Below are 22,930 nucleotides of genomic sequence, written 5' to 3'. Positions count from 1 at the left end.
ATAACCACTCTAGCGATTCAGTGCCAAACCAGTACAAACTGATACTGATAAATTCAATATTTCATGATAAATTAGTCAAGATATCATATGCCTAAAGTGATAATGTGCACTGCTTCCGTGAAACTTTCACCTTCCCCTTTGGGCACTCCCTACCCAACGATCTCAAGCATGCGTCCCCTTTAAATCCTAAGGTAAGGGTCAAAGTAATTTCTGACTTAAGTCCTGCTAAATCACTTCATGCTGGCTAATTTTTTGGGCATAGTTATGTAAAACATTAAAAAAGGGGGCCCGTGCAGTTTAAAATCCAGTAATACACTGTATCACCCTGCTCTACACATGCTGGTTGCTCTCTGTTTTTGGCATTGTGCCAAAAATTAGAGCCACTAGAGGCTGATCTACTGACGGATTTACTGCTGTTCAGGGGCTCTGGGCTTCAGCAAAATGGCAGCCTCCAGCAACAAGAAACAGGAGCACTGCTGGAGGCAATTTACAGCACACACTAATATTGGTAGTATAATTAATAATGTGGAATGTGTATTCCTTGCTAAAGAACATTACTTTTTATCAAGTTGTTATGGGTAAAGTTTCACTTTAAGCATTCCTTAATAGATCCAATCAATCAGGCATATAGCAGACAGAGAAGCTCAGAAAGAAAACAGATAGTGCTCTCTGTAGAAAACACTTACCATATATACTTGAGTATAAGCCAAGTTTTTCAGCACGCTTTTTTGTGCTGAAAATGTCCCCCTCGGCTTATACTCGAGTCACCTTTTTGCGCCTGATCTCCCGGACTTTGGGGACCCAGCACACATGTAGCCCCATTTCTCCTCTACAAGTGTGCAAAGTTTGTTGTCTGATTTTTCAAAGCCGGGCACCCCTTCCATAGACTCCCATGTTAAACGTCAGTCTAGTCATGGACACAGTGAGGCATGCACATTGACACGGTGAGGCAAAGTGAGGCACACAGATGGACACCCTAGGCTTATACCCGAGTCAATAAGTTTCCCCATTTTTTTGTGGTAAAATTAGGTGCCTCGGGTTATATTCGGGTCGGCTTATACTTGAGTATATACGGTATATCATAAAAATGGAGATAATACATTCACATGATGACAGAGTAATATTGTCCATCTAAAGTGCAAAAGCATTAGGGAAGAAGAGGCGCTGCCTTCGTCTCACTCTGTAAAGCTACTGGTTAGTCCCAGATCTCTTCCAACCTGCGAAACACAGTGTACCTTCCTGTCACAGCAATCGCTAGACTTCGCCCAACATGTATTGTCACTGTTGACGTGATCAGGGCTCGTATGATGTCAACCCTGATGAAACATGTAAAATTAACTGGCATGGGTTTTAGCTTTTCCCTGATAGTAAAATAAAGTTTTGACTTAACATGTACAGTATATCATATGAGAGGCTAAAGGGGCTCTACATCATCAATAGCTGTTAATTTGCTTTTAGTGTGGCCATGCATAGCCAAGCCACACTCCCAACATGTTTTACTCCGCCCTGGCGCTAAATCGCAGGGATCCACCATGCTTAAGCTCCGTGGGTTCAGTGAAACGCATTGGGGGTGTGGCTTGACTGGAGCCCATTCCGAGGCTGTCATTTTTTATATCCACAGGGTCTTATGTCGCGTACACACGATCATTTTTCGGCATGAAAAAAACTTTGGGATGTAGAAAAAACAAAGTTTTTCCAACTTCATCGTTAAAAACGACGTTGCCCACACACCATCATTTTTAAAAAATGCTCTAGCAAAGCGTGGTGACGTACAACACGTACAGCGGCATTATAAAGGGGAAGTTCCATGCGGATGACGCCACCCGTGGGGCTGCTTTAGCTGATTTTGTGTTAGTAAAAGACAATTTGCGCTTTTCTGTCTGTTACAGCGTGATGAATGTGCTTACTCCATTATGAACGGTAGTTTTACTAGAACGAGCGCTCCCATCTCATAACTTGCTTATGAGCATGCACAGGTTTTTAACGTCGTTTTAGCCCACACACGATCATTTTTTACAACCCGAAAAACGACATTGTTTAAGACGTCGTTAAAAAATGCAGCATGTTCGAAAATTAATGTTGTCGTTTTTCAGAAGCCGAAAAATGATGTGAAGCCCACACACGATCATTTTAAATGCCATTTTTTTAAAACAACGTTTTTTTCATGCCGATAAATGATCGTGTGTACGCGGCAGCACATGGGACCCTTTTGTTTCTTATATGATTGGAGCGGGGATGAGCTCTGTCCTAGTCAGCACTCGCAGTGGTGTACTACAGGCGAGTACCCTGCTGGAGCCTTGAGCAGCACCCCCTGTTTGTTTGGTCAAATTAATATGGTTTATTTTCCAGTTGATGTATAGGATCCTCTAATGCATATCTTTATATATTTATGCTAGACACAATTAAGCAAAGAAAATTTGAGATCAGAGTGCCGTTAAATCACAGAGTAGTCATAGCTGTTGTTTTGTCCTTCCCTGAATCAAAAATAATGCTGCACTGCTTTCGAGATCCAAGTCTACCTTTCGTCAAGCTGATGGATTGTGTATTTGCATTTCATTTCCTGACTAGTCATCAGTGCTTTGGAACACTGCAAAGGACACAGCGGCAATGAAAGAAAAGTCTTGCAAGTAGCAAGTACAATTCCCATGGTGCACATAGCTCTTGTATGCATGCTGCTACCCAGTGATTGTAAAGGTGAAAGTAAATGTAGAGAAAATACTTGCATAAGCTAAATGCAAAAGGATAATTTTGAACTTTACAATTGTAAAGTTAGGGGGACAGCGGCTGACATGTAATAGAAGCAATGCTGTACTCTTGGTTAAAGAGACAAGGAGGAATATGCTACTCAGTAACAGATTCTGTACACTTTGTAGTAAACTCTACCACTCACAAAAGTTCTAGCTTATGATAATTAAAGTGGAGTTCCACCCATAAATATAACATTACATCAGTAGTTTTAAAAAAATGTCAATAGTCCTTTACGAAAACAATTATTTTTTTTAGATGCCTTCAAAGTGTTGTTGCTAGGCAGAATAGTTAATCTTCCCACTTCCTGCACCTAGGTGCTTAATGCTTCCTAACCTACACCGCACAGACTCCTGGGAATGTAGTGGGTGTAACTTTCCAGAAGTCTGTGCACTCCCCAGTCTCAAAGAATTATGTGACTTGGACAGCACAGGTGCTGAAACCTGATCTGACACTGCTTGTGCAGCACTGAGCATGTTCGAGATCTGCAAGGCTGAAATCCAGGAAGTCATACAGTCTGGCTTCATGATGCCCACACTTAAGATGGCCCCAGTCAATTTCTATTTTTTAAAGTGTCTAAATGCTGTAACAACCTAACAAAACGGACCTTAGTTTACAGACTAACTTTACTAGAATACATTAAGCTTGTGTATTACAGGAGTATTTATATTTAAAAAGTGAAATTTTGGCCGGAACTCCGCTTTAAATAGCAGGGCAGAAGTGCTTGACCCCATGTAAAACCTGAACCTACCATTCAAGGGCAAATTATCTACACTTTAGTACTGTTCTCAGCTCAGGAAGATTTTAAGACTGGTCACGTTTACCACTTGAACTCCGAAAGATTCTACCCCCTTCATGACCAGGCCATTTTTGCAGTTTGGCACTGTGTTACTTTAAGTGGTGATTTTCGTGGTCATGCATTGATGTACCCAAACAAAATGTTTAATTTTTTTCACACAAATAGAGCTTTCTTTTGGTGGTATTAGATCACCACTGGGTGATCAAATACTTTACTTTTTACAATAAAAAAAAAAAAAAGACCAAGATTTTTTGAAAAAAAAAAAAAAATTTTTATGTTCTGTTTTAAAACATCAATTTTGGCCAAAATGTATTTGGTAAAAAGTGTAAATTGATTGGTTGGTTTGTGTGAAAGTTAGAACGTATACAAACTGGTATAGATAATGGATTTTTTTTGTTTTTATACTACTAATGGTGGCAATCTGGTGTTTTGCTAAGCAACGTATCGATTTTTACTCCCTGCCTTGCAGGTGAGAAAAAAAACTGCACATCGTGGCTGTTAACCGACACAGGGCTCTGTTCTGCTTCATTTGCTGAGTTGATCAGCAGGTGCCGGCCATAAATCATTGTCCGAGACCTGTTGATTGGCTTGCGCTGCAGCGAATGGCAGAAAAGTCTTCTGGGCCTGTGCGCATGCGTGTGCAGACCTGGAAGTAAGCTGCGATGTACAGGTACGTGACTGTGCCTCTACGAGCTGACCTGCCACAGTAAATGTACTGCGGCGCGTCGTTAAGCGGTTAATAACAAGGTTTACCATAAGTCTTTGTTCATTTTATAACTACATTGATTAATGTATGAGAAGAAGTTCCCAGGTAAAGGTTGGTATCAACAGGGCAGTCAATAACTATACCTTTTTAGATGTTGTTTATGAAACAAATAAAGCAGAGATCCCCTTTGTTGAGGGAATGCACAAGCCCATTTCCTATCTGATCCTCCTATTATGTGCATGCCCCTTAGCTCCAATACACTTTTATATGAATAGAAGCTGCAGAACAGAGCCTTCTCCAACAGGCGGAAGACAACATTTTTATTGTCCTTAGGCGGGCCATACATGGGTTAAATTTCAAAAATCTTATCTAAGAATTGTTCGAATTTCACACCATTAGTGCGGCCATCTAATTTAAGTAATCGGGCATGAGTGCAAGAAAAGAAAATTCCCAGAAAGAAAAGAAAATTCCCAGCCACGACAATTCTTTTCTACAACAACTTGAGGTGAAATTGAAGGCTTGGTTGGTCGAATTTTGAAATCAATGGTGGCACCATCGGATCACAAAATGCACAAAATTTCTGATTTTCAAAAGAAAATTCTTTCAAAATTCGACCATGTATGGCCCCAGCCTTGGTTGTCCTTCAAATAACCACCCCAGAGACGTTTAAGAACTGAAGTTTGGCAGCATTCCATGAGTGTGTGCAATTTTAAAGCGTGACATGTTGGGTATCTATTTACTCGGGGTATCGTATTTCACATTTTACAAAAAAATCGGGCTAACTTTAGTGTGTGTGTTTTTTTTTTTTCATGAACCAGTTTCTTACCAAAAAAAACCTGTTTGAAAAATTGCTGCGCAAATTCCATGTAACATAATAAGTGCACCATTTTTTTTTCTTTAGGGTGTCCTTATTACCTAATGTTTGGGGGTTCTGAGTAATTTTCAAGCAAAAAAAATTATGATTTTTTTACATGTAGGAGGGAAGTGTCAAAAGTGGCCTGGGTGGCAAAGAAAAAAAAAGCAGCAGGGTTTGCCGAAAATAGTGGTGCATTCCAATGCAAATGGAAGCTAATGATGTAGCCCACCAATATGCAAGTCCCTTATTCTACTATAATAAGACCCGGTCCTTTAACTGAGCCAGCTTTTCTTGTAGACTGGAAACTGGCACAACTTTTAAATGTAAACTTCATGATGCTACTGGCAGTACTGTGAGAATATCATTTTAAGGCCACTCCTATTTATCGTTCCCTTGTATCCAAGATAAAGTTGTTTTTAAACAAAATGCTTTTTTTTTTTTCTTCAAATATTTTTATTGAAAATTTGCAATTTACAAGCCTCAAACAGAAAGGGGTACATTTAGATTTTTTTTTTTTTTAAACAAATATGTCAATCTGTATATAATTCTCTGCTACATAAGTCTTCTTACTTTCTCAAACCAAGGCGTGGCAGTCGAAAATTGCAGGTAATTTGAGGGCTCCAAAATGTTCTGCTTTGCAGCAAAGGAAAAAAATATGCCTTTTAATTTCCCAATTGAAACGAAAACGGGTAATATTTTACATAATTTAGTGCCCATTTTCATGAACAGTTTCCATAGAACAGTAGAACTAGAAGCATATAAATAATTGCAGCCTTGTCCGCCTCAGTAATAGACAGGAGATCGGGCAGGCAGGAGTTCCAATTTGACTTTTAAGATGTTTAGCATGCAGACAAAGGCAGTGGAAGTAAAACACCATTTGTGTTAATCTAGAGTCATATCTTCAGGATCATAGTTCCAGGCTCTGAGTCGGCAGGCATACCTGTTTCTGCAGCTCACTCTCGTATTCCTAGCACACAAATGTACTCATTGGAGACACCATTTGTCTAAGCCATCATCACTCTTTCTATCAGCCGTGCTAAGACTAATGAAGATGATTTGTTCCTGGGCTGAGGACATGTAAAACAGATTGTAAGGAATGTACAGTTTGTCACCTAAGGAGCACGACAAAGTAAGACATTTATGCGTGTTTATAAAGGTGCTTTTGTAGGTTTTTTGACACAGTAGATTGGTTTTATTTTTGTGTATGTGAGGTAGTTGGATGTGCAGAATACTAATGGGCTTTTAACTCTTAAGCCCTATACACACATTCGGTCCATCCGATGAAAACGGTCTGATGGACCGTTTTCATCGGTTAACCGATGAAGCTGACTGATGGTCAGTCATGCCTACACACCATCGGTTAGAAAAACGATCGTGTCAGAACGCGGTGACGTAAAACACAACAATGTGCTGAAAAAAATTAAGTTCAATGCTTCCAAGCATGCGTCGACTTGATTCTGAGCGTGGATTTTTAACCAGTTGGCTTTTTTTTAACCGATGGATAAATAACCGATGGTGCCCACACACGATCGGTTTGGACCAATGAAAACGGTCCATCAGACCGTTCTCATCGGTTTAACCGATCGTGTGTACACGGCCTTAAAGGAGTTGTAAAGTAAAAAATGTTTTCACCTTAATGCAATCCATGCATTAAGGTGAAAAAACATCTGATGCTGCCGCCCGTCCCCGAGCCCCCGTTATACTTACCTGACCCCTCGAAAGTCCCGTGCTCGGTCCCGAGATCCTCTTTGCCGCTCAGCCTGGCCGCTGATTGGCTAGAGCGGATGGATTGAGGGCAGCGCAGCCATTGGCTGGCGCTGCTGTCAATCACATCCAGTGACGCGACGTGCAGAGGGGCGGGGCTGAGTGATACAGTGAGCGGCTATGGCCGCTCGCTGTATCACGGGAGGGCGCCTGCAATTACTCACCTCCATGCGAGCTCTCTCGCATGACTGTGGTCAGTACTTGCGGGGAGGACCAGATATAGCTGCCGAGGGACCCCAGAAGACGTGGATCGGGGCCACTCTGTGCAAAACGAACTGCACAGTGGAGGTAAGTATAACATGTTTGTTATTTTAAAAGAAAAAAATATTTGCTTTACTAACCCTTTAATATTTTCCATCTAACCTATAAAAAGGGGATTTTATAGATATACTGATACAAAAGGACTCATCACCACAATCCCCTAAACAATAACAGCACTCCTATCCTTCTCTTCTAGGGTATTGGAGTCCAAATAAAAAACACATTTGTTGTGCTAATAAGGAAATAAATGGAGAAAAAGCTGCTAACACAATATTTTTGGGTACAATAAACAAAACATGGGTTAAAGGCGTAGTGCTAGAAATTGGTAGTAATAAACAAAACGTTCATGTGTAAAAGTTCAATAATGTGAAGATGTCAGAGTGTTCATAACATAATCCACAATTGAAAAAATTCAGTGAGACGAAGAAAGTAAAAGCCGTCACCAACACCCGATATAACTGACCCTTACACATGGGCTTAGGGACCAGCGACCTCATTGACTTACTACCACAAGAGGTTGCTGTTCCTTAAGCCCATGCGTACACACTATCCCTTCTTTTTTATATCCCTGATTAATCTCTATTTATCAATTGATACCTAATTTTTTTTGAACCATTGGGTTCATTTTATATATAACAGCATTTTGCCTTAACAATTACAATGCTTTATGTATAGCCATTTTATTTGCCTGCTCCCCTTGACCTACCCATGTGGGTATTCATTTCAGCCGGTGTGTGCCTTCCAGTGCCGAATGTATGACCAGTTCCGGTATCTGGAGCGCATTATAAATCGGTCTCTGTCTCTGGTTGTCATTTGGCGCATTGAGATGGCCACTTCCGGCAGTTGGAATGCAGTATGAGCGAGCCTTTGCTGCTGTTTATCTTCCGGTGTCGAGGGTAGTGATTGCTTCCGGTATTCTGAGTGCACTGCAATCCTTTCTTTTTATTGATTTAATTGCTTGGTCTCTCCCCCTCCCCCCCCCCTTCTGTAGAGTATTCCCAGGATACGAATGCCGTTAGTCATTCGGCCGCGATCAGGTCACAGAGCGGAAGAACAGGGAGAGGTAAGTGTAAACAAACCTCACCCTGTGCTTCCTAGTCAGACTGTCACTGATCAGGTACAGTTTAGGTTACAGGTAAGTCCCCTTTAATATGCACAGTCGTGGGTCGCACGCGAACCGCTGGCGGCGCTCTCGCGACACGGTCGGGTACTCCGTGACCGCAGGACCCGCGGACCCGATTTCTGCCGGTGTCCCGCGATCGGGTCACAGCAATGAAGAGCAGGGAGAGGTAGGTGTAAACAAACCTCTCCCCGTACTTCCTAGTCAGACTGTCACTGATCGTCTGTTCCCTGTCATAGGGAACAACGATCAGTGATGTCACATGCCAAGCCACGCTCCACACAGTAAGAATCACTCCCTTAGGGCACACTTAACCCCTTCAGCGCCCCCTACAGGGTAACCCCTTCACTGCCAGTGTAATTTTCACAGTATCAGTGCATTTTTATAGCACTGATCGCTGTAAAAATGACAATGGTCCCAAAATAGTGTCAAAAGTGTCCGATGTGTCCGCCATAATGTCGCAGTCACGATAAAAATTGCTGATCGCCGCCATTACTAGTAAAAAAAAAATTCAAAAAATGCCATAAAACGATCTCCTATTTTGTAGACGGTATAACTTTTGCGCAAACCAATCAATAAACACTTATTGCGATTTTTTAAATAAAAATATGTAGAAGAATACGTATCGGCCTAAACTGCTTGTAATTTTTTTTTTATATATATATATATATTTGGGGGATATTTATTATAGCAACAAGTTAAAAATATAGAATTTTTTTCAAAATTGTCGCTTTATTTTTGTTTATAGCGCAAAAAATAAAAACCGCAGAGGTGATCATATACCACCAAAAGAAAGCTCTATTTGTAGGGGGGGGGGGGAGGCCGTCAATTTTGTTTGGGAGCCTCGTCGCACGACCGTGCAATTGTCAGTTAAAGTGACGCAGTGCCGAATCGCAAAAAGGGGGCTGATCCTTTTAACAACAAAATGGTCCGGGGCTTAATTGGTTAAATAGAAAACTATCTTTAGATAGATTTATACTACAAAAGCATTTTATTAAAATAAATTTGATAAAAATTAAAAAAATCTGATTTAAATCAAACAATGCGATTTTTTTTTTTTTTTAATCATTGATTTTTCTCCACTTTGTTTGGCTGTCAACCATGACAAATTTTTACTACAGCTCTTTGGGCATAGCCAAGTGAGGATGATAGCACTGCCCTGAATTCAGAAGCAGAGTGTTATAGTTGTCACCCGATTACACTGGCTGGCAGGCCCAACAGGTAAGTCTTTTAACATGATAGAGGCTCAATTGGAAACAAATATATATTTTGCTGCGTGGCATATTTGTTTTTTTAGGCATTGTGTATAGTTGTACTATAATTTATATATTATAGTGTGGTAGGGCCATTGTTAATAAAGCACATGGTGCATGCAGTAGCATTTTAAACCTCACTGTTTTAACATAACTTCCTATTTTGAAATCTTCGCCTCTTATTTTAGCATATACATTTAATTAAATAATTTCACTGAACCTTTTTTTGGAGTTGAATTTTATATAAAGTATATATATATATATATTATATAAGTCTTTGTCAAGCAAGGTGCCAACAAGGAAGCTAGTACCTTTCTTGCGTTAATCAAAATGTCTCTTAATCACCAGAAGTTCTGCAATGGTTTCAGTTGCATCTACGCCTGTAATCCCAGACAACCAGCTGTGACACTGCACTAGATTTAAAATTATATTTGCAATCTCTTTGTGGACTGAACAAGTGACCTTAAGAAACATTGCACATTTCTTTTTACAGCATGCCAAAATGTATAGTTTTTTAATGTTGTGTCTTAACTTAAAGTACGAATTCTAGAATACACATAAACAATAGGTATGCTCCTCTCAGGGCCTTTTTTCTATTTTAGGCCTCACAGAGGTTCTGAGGCTCGCACATGATGAATCGGCTATTTTTTTACGCTTCTGGATCCGCCCGGTGCTGCATGCAGGCAGCCCATATCAGTCTTATCAGAACCAGCGGCTATACAGGCATAGCCACTTGTCCTAATTTTAAAAGCATGAGGGTGAGCGTCCCAAAATTCTCACTATCTGTCAGTGAGGCCTAAGACTCAAAAATACTTACCTTCTAAAGAAGTTGCTGAACGCTGCCTGTCAGGCCATTGTTTTTGTTTGCATAGAACTGCAACCACAGAGACGTCCTCTACAACTTGACACATGCACACCCCATGGGCCTATTTCCAGTGTATTTTGGAAGATCAAACACCCTCCCCCCCATTCCTTCGTCAGTGCTTCTAAAGTGAATCAATGAGTTGCGATTATGAACTGACATTGATTGCCTCTGGGGGTCATTTGGGAAGTTACTTCCTCCAGATGTCCTTTGGGATACCTCTGTTGATAGGGGACAGCCCCTAAGCCAGGGGTTCCCAATCTTTTGAAGAGCGAGGGCCACTTAAGCAATTTGGTAACCAGTCGCGGGTCACAATGAGCGGAGCGGGAAAATTACAGGTCACAGCTCCTCTATAGGCCCTCCGATCTGCCCAGATAAAAGAGGACAAATTCCCTTCTGTTTTTCGAATTGGGGAAAAGTGGGTGTAAACGGACATCTGTCACTCTATAGAGGTGAATTGAGGGTCCCATTTGATCTTGTGAAAAGGGCCTAAGACTGCTTTCACACTGATGTGATGCGGTTTATCCACACCGCGGGTGCAGCATAGTGCACCTGCATCTATCCTGCGAGTTACCTGAACCTTGCCATAGACTCTGCCTGTGGCAAAAGCCAGCGCTGTAGAGGAAGCATCGACTTGGGGCTCTGCTCCGCAGCCACTTTCTTCCTCTACCACCAGCTTCATTCACAACACTGATGCTGTGTTATGGTGGGTCGGCAACCTGCGATCTGGGCTTGCCAACCCACCATTCCAGAGCAGGAGGTCGCGGGCCACATCAGAGGGCTCTGCGGGCCACTGGTTGGTCACCCCTGTCCTAAACCCTCAACATTACAAACTACAGGTCAGTATGGTACAGCTGAGATAAGCACTCCTACATCATTCATAATTAACTTTATTCGGAGATGGGAACCAGTTATAGACTTTGGGGCTGTATGGCTCTTGTGCCAAGTGGTAGAGGACATTTCTGTGCTTGTGATTCCATGTATATCCAATAGCTGGCTAGTGCATCAGAAGGTATTTTTGGCTGAAAGGATCACATTAGTTTTATGTATGCAATCTAACAGTCATGCTTTAAGAAACAACTTTTATTGACACTTTGATTTGAAAACCGCTACAGGTAAAGACCTGATCCTTCCTTTTGCCTGATGTCACCAGAGTGATGTCACACCATCTCCTGCCTGAATAAGTTGGTGCCCATTATAGTTCTAAATAACTGCTTTTTCTGCTCTTTCATTTTACAATTCCTATGGCCACAAATAAACAAAACAACACTTTACTTCGAATGATGGCAGCTCACTATCTTGGGTATCACACAGACAACTGCCAAATTACCATTTTCGAGGGGTGTTGCCACCTCATCAGCTGATACAACAGTTTTCACAAAAATAGGGAATACACTTTAGTCAGATATTAATGTCTTACTGCAGGCTGAGGTGCCGACGGGGAGTCAAATCATTCCTGCACATTAAGATGGTCTCCGTTGTCAGTGAGCACCCTAAAAAAATGTATCATGGCAATATTTAATATTTGTGCAGTGCTACTTCTAAGCAGAGTTAGGAGGGTCTATTTCAATCAAATTGAGATCTACTAGCAAATGTAAATAATTTATCACTACTGTTTTGCACTATCATTTGCTGCACTTTGGTTTAAAAAACATCCCACCTTATTTAGTTTCCTACAATTCAGACTAAAAAGTAAAGACAGCCATAGATGGATTGAAATTCGGCTGGTTCAGCAGGAACTGCCCGAATTTCAATCGATCTATGGGCAGGCTGGTAGTATTGAAGTCCATCAATCAACTTCAGAACAACCAGTCTATCGAGTTTTTTCTGTGCGATTACTGCTGCTGGCTATATCCGGCAGCAGTAATCCTATTCTGATGGCAGAGAAACCTCTCGCTGTCAGAAAACAATAGCGCAGCGGGAGGGATTCCCCCATCAACATATTCAGTGTTGATGGTGGAATCCTTCTCACTGCGTTATTATTTTCTGACAGCGAGAGGTTTTTCCGCCATCAGAATACAGTGATTACTTAGTTAGTTAAATAGTTAGTCAGGTTGAAAAAAGACACAAGTCCATCCAGTTCAACCACAAAAAAATAAACAAACAAAATAAAAAACACAATACAATCCCATACACCCAACTCCATACCCACAGTTGATCCAGAGGAAGGCAAAAAACCCCAGCAGAGCATGATCCAATTTGCTACAGCAGGGGAAAAAATTCCCTCCTGATCCCCCGAGAGGCAATCGGATTTACCCTGGATCAACTTTACCTACAAATCTTAGTACTCAGTTATTTTATGTACATTTAGGAAAGAATCCAGGCCTTTCTTAAAGCAATCTACTGAGCTGGCCAGAACCACCTCTGAAGGGAGTCTGTTCCACATTTTCACAGCTCTTACTGTGAAAAAACCTTTCCGTATTTGGAGGTGAAATCTCTTTTCCTCTAGACGTAAAGAGTGCCCCCTTGTCAGATATAGCCAGCAGCAGTAATCGCACAGAAAAAACCTGATAGGCTGGTTGTACTGAAGTTGATTGACTTCAGTACAACCAGCCTGCCCAATGATGGATCGAAATTTGGGCAATTCCTGCTGAACCAGACAAATTTCAATCCATCTATGGCCAACGTTGCTCTTTAGTCTGATGGTACCCGTGGTTGAAGAAAGCCAAATTGCTTAATGTATGGCCAACCTAAGATCAACAGTGAGAAAAGTGCCCTTAACCTTGTGGAATAGAATGAGTCGTTTGCATAGACATTTCTAAATGGTGCAGCATGTTCCTTCACATAAAAGCCTACTTGCACTTTAGATATAATTTTATTTGAAAAAGCTTTTTCTCCCTTTCATTTTAATCCATTAGATATGTTTGAAACTTAAAAGCGGCACCGTGTTCTGATCTTTTCATTTATATTTTATTAATGATCCCAATTCATCTTGATATTTTTCTATAACCTATATATTTTTTTTTGTGTGCAGCTTAGATGAAATATCAAAAAGCAGGCGGTGGTCCTGGTCTTTATCTGTTGTTGCCAATAAATAAAAGGTCTGACCAGGTCCCGTAGGAAAAGAAAAGAAACAAGTTACTTTGGCAATAAAGTTATACATGAGGGTGACCATATTTCTATTATGTTCCTATGAATATATGCTCGAGGTTGTAAAACGCCATTAAGTACAACACAGATATTTAAAGATGAAGGTTATATGCTGTCCTCTGTTCCTCTTTGGTATGCCAGCAGAGAGGACAAGCTGGAAGCATTTTAAATATAATTGTATAGACAGGTGTTGGGCAGCTGTTTGTGACGAATAAAGCTATTACATAAAAAATGCAGTAGTCTCTGATGAATAAGCCAATGCTTTTGAGTGGGTAATGGCTTACTCCCATGTCATACTCTGTTTACTTAACCTGTTAGAACCTACTTTCCACACCATAAGTAAAAGCACATCTAAACCCATATTAAAAATGTAATCATGTTACAGCTTTGCTTTGACCCACGAGTCTCCAAACTTTCTAAACAGAGGGCCAGTTTATTGTCCTTCACACTTTAAGGGGGCCGGCCTGTGGCCAGCGGGAGATGACATTTTCCTGGCATCAGTGGGAGTAAACATTGCCACATTTGGTATTTAGGGAAGGAATCGTGCCCCATTACTGGTATCATTGGGAGGAATAGTGATCCATTATTGGTGTAGGTGGCAGAAATGATGCCCCATCATTGGTGTCAGTTGACACAATAGTGTTTTGTATCAGTTGGAGTAATAGTGCTCAAGGACTGGATAAAGGAAAGCAAAGGGCTGCACCCGGCCATAGGGCCTGCTTTAATCCGTTGGTTCTACCAGTAGCATAAAAAACATACCCACCCTACTGTATCAGGACAAGCCTTCAGAAATCTCACCACCTCCTCTTCTTTATAAAAGAGATGGTTGTGACTCTGTAGTCCTCTGAGGCCCTGTACACACGACCGGATCTATCCGCTGGGATTGATCCGCGGATCAGTTCCAGCGGACAAATCCAGTCGTCTGTACGTCCTAGCAGGTATTTATCCACGGAGATTCGTCCGGCCGGTCCATTTCAAGCGGATAGAAATTTCTTAGCATGCTAAGAAATCTTTCCGCTTGAATCGGGACCAGCGGATTGATCCGGTGGTCTGTACAGACTCACCGGATCAATCCGTCCGCTCCCCTCCCTCGCATGCGTCGTAATGATTCGACGCATGCGTAGAAGTACTTAGCTTCCAGCGTCGCGCAAGTCGCTGCGTCATCGTCGCGGCGATGGCGCGACACGTCACCGCACAGGAATTCCGCACGGATTTTGATCCGATGGTGTGTACACGCCATCGGATCCAAATCCGGAGGAGGAATCTCTGCTGGAAACGGTCCAGCGGACCGTTTCCAGCGGAGATCCGGTCGTGTGTACGTGTACATTTGGCATGTAATTATTTTTGGGGGGGGGAGTGGGGGCTTCAGTAGGAGTGGGACTTCCTGTCTCACTTCCTCCTTTCGCCCAGGAACCGCTTTGGCGATACATCATATCGCCTATGGCAGCCCCTCCCTGTAGGCGATCACCTGGGACACGTGACAGGCATGCGCAGTGAGTGCCGGCCGTGAAGCCGAAAACTGTCACGACCGGGTGCCCACACTAAGGATGAAGACGCAGGCCAGAGAGGGGGGAGAGGAGCGGAGCTGGACCGTGGATCAGGTAAGTGTCTGTTTATTAAAAGCCAGCAGCTACACTTTTTGTAGCTGCTGACTTTTAATAAACATAAGAAAAGCCTGGAACTCCCCTTTAAGATCCTGTTCACTCTATGCCTGCACATGAATGAGTCACATCGCATGCAAAACATACTCCATTTGCTATCTGGAGCAGGTTGCAATACAAAGTTAACGACACCCCAAAATAAGTTTGTTTGCCAGCACCTGCTCGTACTGGATTGGACTGTACTTTTGTATGTGCATTTTAAAAAGTAGTGCATTCACCACTTTTCATGCAGTGCGGTTTTAGCCCATTCAAAGTTAAAGAGGAAGTAAACCCTGGTGGGTTTTACTTCCTTTTTTTGTTCCTTGCAAAGTGAAAGCATTATGTGCTAATATGTATCGCATACTAGCACATTATGTGACCCTTACCTGCAAACAAAACCCTTGCTGTCCCCGCTTGAGGCCGCATCCATGTTCGCCCCTCTTCCTTCTGGGGTCACAGACTCCGGCTCTATGTAACTTTTTAGACTATAAAACAGTGACTTTTTTTTTTTACTAGGTGGCAATTTCACAGGCAGAGGCTAGGCAGTTTTTATCATGGGAAAAAAAGCCTCTGCAAAGGTGGCCAAGAGTTTTTTCCGCAGCACCCCCTCCAATATTATTTGTTCCCTGTGGGGCGGTATTGAGAGATCTGTGATTTGTTTTTATTTTTTTCTTTGACTAGTAGATTTACCACACTTGATAGAAGCCGTGCAATACTATAGTGCTGTCAGCAGCAGATGTGTTTAAAATGGCCAAGACTGCTGAGCTACAGTATGTAGAGCAGCAGGACGGATAGGTGTGCACTGTACCTATGGGGCAATGCCACCTGGTGGATTAAGATTAATGCTCCTTCAATTCCTCTGCAAACTCCCCCTACCCCTGGACAAAATCCTAACTCACTGCTGTTTTGCCTCTCCTTCAATTCCTCCTCTACAATCTCTGGCACCCAGGTACGTTCTTCCACATTACAAGTCCCTACTCGTCTCTTTGCTCTTGCCCACTTGGCAGTAAGCTGCTGCTGCAGGAACATCCATGTCAATTGCTGCTTCCTGACATTTGTCCCTTCCCTCTCTTTTCTTGATGCTCTCTTCCTCAACACTCAATAGCAAGAATTCTTGATTATCCTCCTGCATCAAATGTCCCATGCAGTGCTGAAATATTTCAGCCAACTCCTCATTTTCCAGCTTGTGGGGCATTGGCAGGACTAATTTTAAAAGAGTAACAATGAGAGGGCACATTTGTAGCTGCTAGGGAAAATGTAATGTTCTATAGAGCAGCAGTAAATGGTCTTGATTACAGGACGTTACGGCACAAAGGAAACGTTTCTTAATGGATTACTGCACAGATCTGGAAAAAACATACAAGATCACAGATTCAAGTAAGAATACACTAAGGCCCCGTACACACGATAGAATCCATCCGCTGAAAAATCTCAGCGGATCGGTTTCAGCGGATAGATTCTATGGTGTGTACATTCCTGCGGATATTTATCCGCGGAAATTTCCCAATTCCAGCAGATAAAAATTTGTAGACATGTCTACAAATCTATCCGCTTGAATTGGCTCCCGCGGATCGATCCGGTGGTCTGTACAGACTCACCGGATCGATCCGTCCGAAGGGATCCCCCGCATGCGTCGTAATGATTCGACGCATGCGTGGAATTCCTTTTATCACAGCGTCGCGCACGTCGCCGCATCATCATCACGGCGACGGCGCGACACGTCATCGCGAGGGGATTTCGGTGCGGATTTCGATCCGATGGTGAGTACACTCCATCGGATCCAAATCCGTGGAAATCCTCGAGAGGATTTATCCGCGGATACGGTCCGGTGGACCGTATCCGCGGATAAATCCTCTCGTGTGTACTAGGCCTTAGGCCCTGTTCACACCTGAGCGATTTTATGCTTGAAGCTTGTAGCTCTAAAACGCTTAACAGACCGAATCCCCTTCATTTCAATCAACCCTGTTCATATGTGAGCGTTCTGTCACCTGAATCAAAACGCCCAAAGCTCAAGAGTACATGAGCTTCTTATTGGCAGATTACAAGCATTTTTGGCCTCAGACTTCAATAGAAACACCTGACTTTTCTTGAGTTTCTTGAGTGTTTTATGAGCGTTTTCTGCTCAAATAGCAGCTTTCCACCCCTAATTGTGTCTCCCTTCCCTCCCCCTACTGCTTTCTATTAGCTAAACAAAGCTGTAAAACGATTGTAATACGCTTCTAAAATGCTTTTAAAATGCTGCAATTTTTTTTTTAAGAACACCAGTAAATTGATAGGCTCAGGTGTGAATGGAGCCTTACCTCTTGTGATTAGACAATATTTGCTTATTTCAGATTTAATGCAACCTTTAAATCACACTCTTTTTTCTAATATTTTTTTTTTTACACTGACCCTATGGGTTAAAGATGTTAAAATTCAACTTAAACAGGTAAAAACATGGGCATTTTTTTTCTAGGGAGCCTGCAGAGCATTGCACCCATGATCAGCAAACGGCAGGTGCAGTGTCTGGCTCCTGCAGACTGTCAGGATAGCTATCTGCCCGTACCTCTGATACACGCAAGCAGTTACCTGAGAGCATGAAGATCAATGAACTGCAAGAGTGCACTCGCCAGTTTCCTCGCAGTTCATTGAGAACTACAAGCTGTCAGCCATAATGGCTGACCATATTTGTAGTCTGTTCATTCACAGAAATCTGAAAATGAATGATGTGGCCATGTGTGTGGGGAGCTGCATGGCTGCTCTGTTTTCAAACTGTGACTGCAGGTGCAGGCATAGGATCCCCTATTGACTGTCACAATGGGGGTTTAGGGCGCTGTGAGGACTGGAGCACAGTAACATGTTGCACCCTATATACGAGTGTAACATGTTCCAAACAGTGCAGTTATCCTTTAAGATGTCACAAAGAGAAAAGTGAAAAAGCATCTGTGCCAATTTATTTTCAAAGTAAAGACTTAGATACTGTAATCCATAGAGAATGACAGCCCAATCTGACATATCTTTCCAGCATCTACCTTATTGTACAGTTTACAGTATCTTCATGAACATAATCTTAAAGCCCAGACATAGGACTATAACTTGGCAAAAAAATAACACAGAAATAGACGTGAGTTAAAAAGTGCCATACTAGATACCAGACAGAACTGATTAGTATCTTTAAACAGTATATGTTTAACTTGTGACTTTAGCCTGTCACTCCAAAGGAGATAAGCATTTCCTTTGAGGGATTGAATGTTTTATTTCAAGCCTATTTTGCATAAATATAATTCTGTTATCAAGTCTGATTAATATTCAACATGGCTTTTAAGTTGCTGGGTGGAAGGTGGTGTCCAGTTCATGTCTGTTCCAAGTAAATCCTACCATATAATGCAGCTAGGTCCATTAAGTTATATACAGGCATACCCTACTTTTAAGTACACAATAGGACCAGAGCATGTATGTAAAACAAAAATGTACTTAAAGTGAAGCAATAGCTTTTTTCACTTAAAAAATGCATGTACTGCATTGCAGTAGTCATTTATAGGCGTAACTGATTACCTAGGCAAGCTGGCCAACCCCAAAATTGGAGACATTGTAGTCCTGGGTTCCCTCTCAGTGCTCCCCAAGGTCCTTGTCCCTGGGGAGGATGGGGTGGTCCTTATCCCCAGGGGTGGTCCCTATCCCCGGGGGAGGTGGGGTGGTCTCACTCACCGTGACCATGGTGCCGGGTCAGGTTGATGTAGATTCCGGCCAGCATGGTCTGGCTATGGCTCTTCCACCTGGCTGTTGTAGTTCATGAGAAAGCATAGAGTGCTGCGGCCGGCTGCCCATCACTGGTTTATTGTTGCTTCAGCATGGGAGGCCGCATCTTCACTTCATGGGCTCTCTGAGAAAGATCTCCAGGAAGGGGCAGGGCTGGGAGTCGAGCCTGAGGTGTCCTCCGTCGTTCTGTGAAACCGGCTCTCATAGCCTGCACCAGTGTTGGGGAAGTTTGTCCAGCAGACATATGTACCAGAGGGCTATGTGAAAAGGAGGTAATGGGGGTGACTTGAGGGGTTCCAGAACTGGGGAGGACACTGGACTGAGCAGCATTTTATGGGGCAGGACAGAGGGGCCAGTCGAGGACATTGGTGGAGAACGTGAGACTGAATAGTGGCTGCCTGCCCTGAGTGGAGCGGTGCCTGGAAGTGCGCCCTGCTTGTTAGGATATGTGGGCCTGGTGTCACCTGGGTGTGGGCCGCACCCCCATAGTGACGCCACTCTCCGTACTTATGAGACACGGGTATGTTCGTACTCCCGAGTGTACGTAAAGTGGGGTATGCCTGTACTTGCTGTTCCATCGGGGCATCTACATTTTTTTTTTGTATTATTATCCTCCCAGATGCTTGTTATAAATACCAAAAATGGAGGAACACTTTTCCTCAGAAACAATGCTATCAGGTGTCCGTACATAAACATTTATTTTCTGGATTTCTTGTTTTAATTCATCTAGTCACACAAAAATGTGCCAGTTCCTGCCAGGTTCCCCGTATCTCTCCTTAATTTTGTTCAAATGACTCTCTCCAGAATCCTGACTGTCGGTGATAAATTTGAACTTAAATATGTGTCACAAGCCAAAACATTATTTTCTGCTGTTTCACCCAACAAAAGGGGAGGGTAAATCTCCAACAGCAACACAGAAATTAAAGTTTTTGTTTTAATAAAGTAGGGGAAGGCTAGGACCCCATTTCTATTTTTTACTGCTGTCACTGTTACAGATTCCTGTCTGGTGAAACTATCAGTAAAGGAATTTTTTGTAATTCTCTCTAACTGTCCCCAGAATAATTATAAAACATGGCAGGGTTTATCCAATCTAAAAAAAGGTTTTTAGCTCTACATACAGTTTAGTACGTACCTTATTCAGCCAAGGTACCATCAAGGTCTAGTCTGTTTTAAGTTACCTGTCAACTTGGCCTTGGAGTTGATAATGTTCACACAAAAAAAATGGAGTCACTTCAGAAATCAAATTGTGTTCAGAAAAAAAAAATGTTTTCACATGATTGTAAAATTTAAGGTAACATTCAGTTTTTGAATGGAAGTCGGCAGGTAGGTTGTTCCAAACATCTTGTGAACTAACCACAGATCCTCTGTGGCTGTAGGCAACCTCAAATCCTTCTGTCTCTTCATCCCAAACAGACTCCATGATCTTGAGATCAGAGTTCTGTGGGGGCCAAACCATCACTTCCAGGACTCCTTGTTCTTCCTTTCGCTGAAGATTGTACCTAATGAGGAGTTCCAGCCTGGGGAAAACAAAAAACAAAATCGGCACCTACAAATACTGTAGCTACTGACTTTTAATGCAAGGACACTTGCCTGTCCATGGAGTCCGCGATGTTGGCACCCTTAAGCTGATCTGTCCATCAGCTCCAGGTGTAGGTGACGGCATCTTCACTAAGGGAAACAGGAAAGTGAAGCCTTGAGGCTTCACAGCCTGATTCCTACTACACATGCGCAAGTCTCATTGCTCTTTCTGAATGGTCCCGCTGTCTTCTGGTACATGTGTGTCTCCCAGTAGGCAGTGGAGGGGGAAAGGGGGAGTAGCCAGAAGTTGCGTAGATCGCTTTACAACGATTGTGTCAATCTTACCCGGATGTGTGAGCGGGTACCTGGTTTTGACAGGTATCTGCTCTCCCCTAAAAGGTGCCAAATGTGGCAGTGGAGGGTGGGGAGCAAACAAGCGGAGCTTCCCCTTTTTTTCCACCACTGTTCCTGACCAAATCTCCAACTCCATTTGCAGTAATGCAGCCCCAAACTTGCAAGGAACCTCCACCATGCTTCACTGTTGCCTGCAGAAGCTCATTATTGTACTGCTCTCCAAACTGCCTCCTGCTACATATATTTCTCAATTTGACTCCTCAGTCCAAAGCACCGGCTGACATTTTTTTTGCACCCCAGTTCCTTTGTTTTTGTGCATATGACTCATCTATGCACTAAAACAGTGGTCTCCAAACTGCGGCCCGAGGGCTGGATGTGGCCCTTTGCTTGCCTTTATCCGGCCCTTGGGGCACTATCCCTCCCACTGATGCGAGACACTATTCTGCCATCTGACACCGACAATGGAGCACCATTCCTCCCACTGACACAACTAATAGAGCACTATTCCTCCCTATGATACCAGCAATAGGGCATAATAGGGCACTATTCCTCCCCCTAATACCAGATGTTTACTAACGATGATGTTAGTATGATGGCAGGAAAATGTACATTCCCGCTGGCCAAAGTCCGACCCTCCAAGAGTCTGAAGGACAATAAACCGGCCCTTTGTTTAGAATGGAGACCCCTGCACTAAAACATAAGAACTGGGGTGCAGAAAAATAGCATCAGCTGCGTATAGCAGAAAGTACTTTCAGTTTTATTTCAGCAGCTTTGTAAAAAAAATGTCCTCGTGTCTACAGATACAAAGGCCAGTGAGGGCTTCTACAAAGGCAAATAAGGACTTGTTTTAAAGGCAATGTACTGCTTGTAAAATAAAACATGCAAATACTTTAACGTACATAGTCCGGGTACAGGTTTTCTTTGAGGTTCTGTAATGCTCATGGTGAATTTGTTTTTTTTTTCCCCCCGTGAATACTGCCTTTATCTTTGCATTTATAGATTCCATTCCCAATGCTGAATGTATCATTGCTTCTGATTCATAGATTATTCTAAGCTTATTTGTTTCTCTATTTTCAGAAAATAAGAGACAACAGATTTGAGGAATGGGACAACATAAGAGGACCTCGTCCATGGGAAGACTCTAAATCTTACCAAGACCAACAGAAGATAAAAACCAGCACGAAGACATAAATAATGAGTTAGAAAGCATTGAAAACCTTTACAAAGGTGCCTTCAGAGGACAAAACAAGCGGATAATGTTCCATTTCGTTGCTTTGTCCTTACAATTTCACAGTCCTTGCGCAGGAGAGCCTTATAGTGTCCGCAGGCTTCCTATAAAGAGCATGCTTCAACACTCCTGGACATTTGAGTCTGTCTTTCCACCAGGTGGACCTTGATGAAGTGGCAGGCCTAGCTCTGATTTTTTGATTGTTTTCTGACACAAGATTCTCGTTAATATTAAATCATTGTTTTATGCTATCTTTCTTGTCAAGTTCTTTTTAGATTTCTCTAACGGATTGCTGCAAATAGAATATTAAATCTTTCACATAGGACCAGTCATGGAAATTGATTTCTGTGCAGAAGTGAAGTCACTGCAGAAAAAGAAATTGTTAGGGAAATGATGAAAGTTGCTTTCTACATTCAGATAAAATGTGTTTAATGTGTACAGTGTACGGGAAATTAAAGGATGTTTTGCAACATATTGCCTTTTATAAGTCTTGTGCTTGCAGCAGGAACCATAAAATAGTATTTATGTAAATTAAGCTATAAGAAAGAACTATCACTCATAATCAGCCATTACAGTGCTTTCGTACCATTGCATTTGATGCATTAAAGGAGTTCTCTGACCTAAAACTTTTAACCCCCGCTGTGCCCGGGCTTTAAAACTATACAAAATAAACTTTCACTTACCTGCCTACGATCCCCCGTTGTTCCGATATCGCCGTCCCGTTCTCCGGTCCCGGTCTCTTCTGCTTCCTGTGTGTCTGTGACTCATAGTGCGCTCAGCCTATCAGCGGCCGCGACGGGACATTGCTGCGGCCGCTCATAGGCTGAGCGCACTATGAGTCACCGACACACAGGAAGCGGAAGAGACCGGGACCGGAGAACGGGACGGCGATATCGGAACAACGGGGGATCGTAGGCAGGTAAGTGAAAGTTTATTTTGTATAGTTTTACAGCCCGGGCACAGCGGGGGTTAAAAGTTTTAGGTCAGAGAACTCCT

At 42.6% G+C, this 22,930-nt stretch overlaps 1 protein-coding gene across 1 annotated transcript in view; it reads left to right on the top strand.

The window, feature by feature from the left end:
• LOC120921201 (cytochrome c oxidase assembly protein COX16 homolog, mitochondrial) overlaps positions 1 to 22,408 on the top strand; it is a 126,695-nt gene extending 104,287 nt beyond the window's left edge. Inside the window, exon 4 of the mRNA XM_040333922.1 lies at positions 21,784 to 22,408. Coding sequence (XP_040189856.1) covers positions 21,784 to 21,897 — 114 coding nt within the window. The 3' untranslated portion in view covers positions 21,898 to 22,408. The remainder of the gene's footprint in view (positions 1 to 21,783) is intronic.
• The last annotated feature ends 522 nt before the right edge of the window (positions 22,409 to 22,930 follow it).

Source organism: Rana temporaria, chromosome 13 (genome assembly GCF_905171775.1).
Source record: "Rana temporaria chromosome 13, aRanTem1.1, whole genome shotgun sequence".
NCBI classification, from domain to species: domain Eukaryota; kingdom Metazoa; phylum Chordata; class Amphibia; order Anura; family Ranidae; genus Rana; species Rana temporaria.
Note: the sequence above shows the minus strand (reverse complement) of the source record. Positions and strands in the feature narration are given on the sequence as shown.